Source organism: Rhea americana, unplaced genomic scaffold (assembly GCF_003343005.1).
Source record: "Rhea americana isolate MKP2758 unplaced genomic scaffold, rheAme1 scaffold_767, whole genome shotgun sequence".
NCBI lineage: Eukaryota > Metazoa > Chordata > Aves > Rheiformes > Rheidae > Rhea > Rhea americana.
This window is the reverse complement of record NW_028186942.1, coordinates 15,757-18,839: the sequence shown is the minus strand read 5'-3', so window position 1 is coordinate 18,839 and position 3,083 is coordinate 15,757. Positions and strand designations below refer to the sequence as shown.

The 3,083-nt window shown below is 65.8% G+C and overlaps 1 protein-coding gene across 1 annotated transcript in view; it reads right to left on the bottom strand.

The window, feature by feature from the left end:
* The window catches only part of LOC146585772 (cadherin EGF LAG seven-pass G-type receptor 2-like), an 8,393-nt gene extending 5,348 nt beyond the window's left edge, over window positions 1-3,045 (bottom strand). The window contains exon 1 of the mRNA XM_085322340.1: window positions 371-3,045. Coding sequence (XP_085178466.1) covers window positions 371-3,030 — 2,660 coding nt within the window. The 5' untranslated portion in view covers window positions 3,031-3,045. The remainder of the gene's footprint in view (window positions 1-370) is intronic.
* Window positions 3,046-3,083: the final 38 nt, after the last annotated feature.

The window sequence follows — 3,083 nt, the reverse complement described above, 5'->3', positions numbered from 1 at the left end:
CCTCCCCCCAAAAAACCCCACAGGCATCAGGATCCTCGATCCAAGAAAAACACACACTGGGGTACCCAACAAACGCCTCCAAGCCATGGATGGGGATGAAGAAGGAGAGGGGGCTGCTGGGGACCCCGATTATCCCCATCCAGGATTTCTAGGCTGGGGGGGGGCAGGAAGAGGGGTAAACGTCCCCATGGCCTTCCCAGATGGGTACCCACATGGATGCCCCAAAGGGCTGAGCCCCCCACCCGTATCAGCACCACCGTATGGAGGTGGTGGGACCCCAAAATCAAGTATCTACCACACWTGCACACCAGACCCACACGGAGCTCCCCACCCCCAAACCTTGGGGGCACCCCCTAACTCCCACCCCCACCCCAGGGCCGCACCTGACACCGAGACCTTCATGACTGCCTCCAGCGGGCGGTTGTTGTCCAGCGCCCGGCTGAGGCGCAGCTCGCCTGTGCCGGGGTCCAGCAGCACCAGGTTGAGCTCGTTGCCCTGCTCGAAGGCGTAGGTGAGGGTGTCGGAGACGTCGGGGTCATGGGCCGGGATGCGGCCGATGACGCCATTGGGGAAGCTGCCCGAGCGGTTGGTGATGTAGTTGTTGAAGAGGATCTCGAAGTTCCTCAGCTGGGGACTGTTGTCGTTGGTGTCCCGCAGGCGGACGTGCACGGTGGCCCGGCTCACCAGCGGGGCCGAGGTGGCCTGCACCACGATGACGTACTCCGCCTTGGTCTCGTAGTCCAGGTCGGTCAGTGCCGTGAGCTCGCCGGAGAAGATATCCAGTTGGAAGACCTCAGGGATGTTGCCCTCCACAATCTGGTACATGATCTGGGCATTGGTGCCCTCATCRGGATCGGTGGCCGTGATGCGGGCCACCACCAGCCCGATGGGGCTGTTCTCCTCCACGAAGATGTCGAACTCATCCTGCTCRAAGACGGGTGGGTTGTCATTGACATCCAGCACTGTCACCTGGATTTCTACAGGCATCCGCTTGGCTGGGACGCCCTTGTCCATGGCGTAGGCCCGCAGAGCGTAGAGCGGGACGTTCTCCCGGTCCAAGCGCCGCAGCGTGCGGACGATGCCCGAGGTGGACTCAATGATGAAGTCGCCCTCGCCATCATCGCCACCCTGGAAGGTGTAGAAGACCCTGCCATTGAGCCCCGAGTCACGGTCCGTGGCGGAAACCTGGAGGACGCTGGTGAAGGCCGGCACATCCTCGTACACAGAGCCTTGGTAGCTGTCACGGAGGAACTGAGGGGCGTTGTCGTTGACATCGCTCACCAGGATCTCCAGGTAGGTGGTGTCGGACTTCTGTGGGATGCCGTTGTCCCGTGCTGTGATGGCCAGGGTGTAGGACACCTGGTCCTCGTAGTCCAGCTCCATCTGGGTGGTGACAGCCCCCGTGTCGGGGTCAATCTTGAACTGGGGGATGCTGTCCTCCATCAAGTAGGTGATGCGGGCGTTCTCGCCCGTGTCCTCGTCCGTGGCACTGATGACCACCACCGTGGTGCCCACAGGTCGGTCCTCATTGATGTTGACAGTGTAGTGGGAGCTCTGGAAGACGGGTCGGTGCGTGTTGGCGTCCGTGACGTTGACGACGACCTGGGCCGTGTCCTGGCGGGTGCCATCGGAGGCAGCGACGGTGAGCAGGTACTGGCGCTCCAGCTTGTAGTCCAGAGGCAGAGCGAGGGAGATGAGGCCACCGCCGCTCTGGCTGGTGATGGAGAAGCGGTTGCGGGTGTTGCCGCTGGAGATCTGGTAGGTGATGACACTGTTGGCGTCACGGTCGATGGCAGAGACGGTGAGCACACTGGTGCCCACGGCCGCGTCCTCATTGAGGCGGGCGCCGTACTCCCGCTGCGTGAACTCGGGGCTGTTGTCGTTGACGTCGAGGACGGTGATGCTGACGCTGGCCGAGGACGCCATCGGGGGGCTGCCCTGGTCCTGCGCCTCCACCGTGAAGCTGTAGAAATCCACCACCTCCCGGTCCAGCTCGGAGGCCACCACGATCCACCCAGTGCTGTTGTTGATGGCGAAGGGAAAGCCGGCCCCGGTCTCCAGGAGGCTGTAGACCAGGCGGGCGTTATCGCCCGAGTCGGCGTCGATGGCTTGGATGTGGATGACGGAGTAGCCCACGGGCACGTTCTCCAGCACGGTGGCCTGGAACGGCGTGCTGACGAAGATGGGCGCGTTGTCGTTGACGTCCAGCACCTGGACCGTCACCAGCCCGCTGATGTTGGAGAGGGGCGGCCGGCCGCCGTCCTGCGCCCGGATGCGCAGGGTGTACTCCTTGCTGGCCTCGTAGTCCAGGGGGCTGACCACGTCGACGGCGCCCGTCTGCGCGTCGATGTAGAAGTGGCCCCGCGTGTTGCCGCTGACGATGCTGTAGTGCACCAGGGCGTTGCTGCCCTTGTCGCGGTCGGTGGCCGTCACCCGCAGCAYGGCCGAGTTGGGCGCCACGTCCTCGGGCACCTGGGCCACGTAGCGCTTCTCGCTGAACTGCGGCGCGTTGTCGTTGTCGTCCTCCACGGCGATGCGCACCGTGGCCGTGGCGCTGCGGGGCCCCGGCTCCTGCCCTTGGTCGGTGGCCTCCACCAGCAGCTCGTAGGCCTCCACCGCCTCGCGGTCCACGGGGCCCCGGGTGCGGATGACGCCGGAGCGCGGGTCGATCTCGAAGACCTCGTTGGGGCCGCGGGCGTTGAGCAGGCGGTAGAGGATGTTGGCGTTGGGGCCGGCGTCGCCGTCGGTGGCCCGCACCGTCAGCACCTCGTAGCCCACCTCCAGGTTCTCCCGCACGCTCTCGCGGTACTCGGCCTGCTCGAACGTCGGGTCGTGGTCGTTGGCGTCGCTCACCGTCACCGTGAGCGTGGCCAGCGCCGTGCGCCGCGGCGTGCCGTGGTCCACCGCCGTCACCCGGAAGACGTGGGTGCTCTTGCTCTCGCGGTCCAGGGGGGCGGCGGTGGTGACGGCGCCGCTCGCGGGGTCCATGGCGAAGAGGGCGTCCGAGCGGCTGTCGAAGAGGGCGGCCATGGCGTAGCGCAGCCGCCCGGCCTCGCCGCCGTCGGGGTCCAGCGCCATCACCC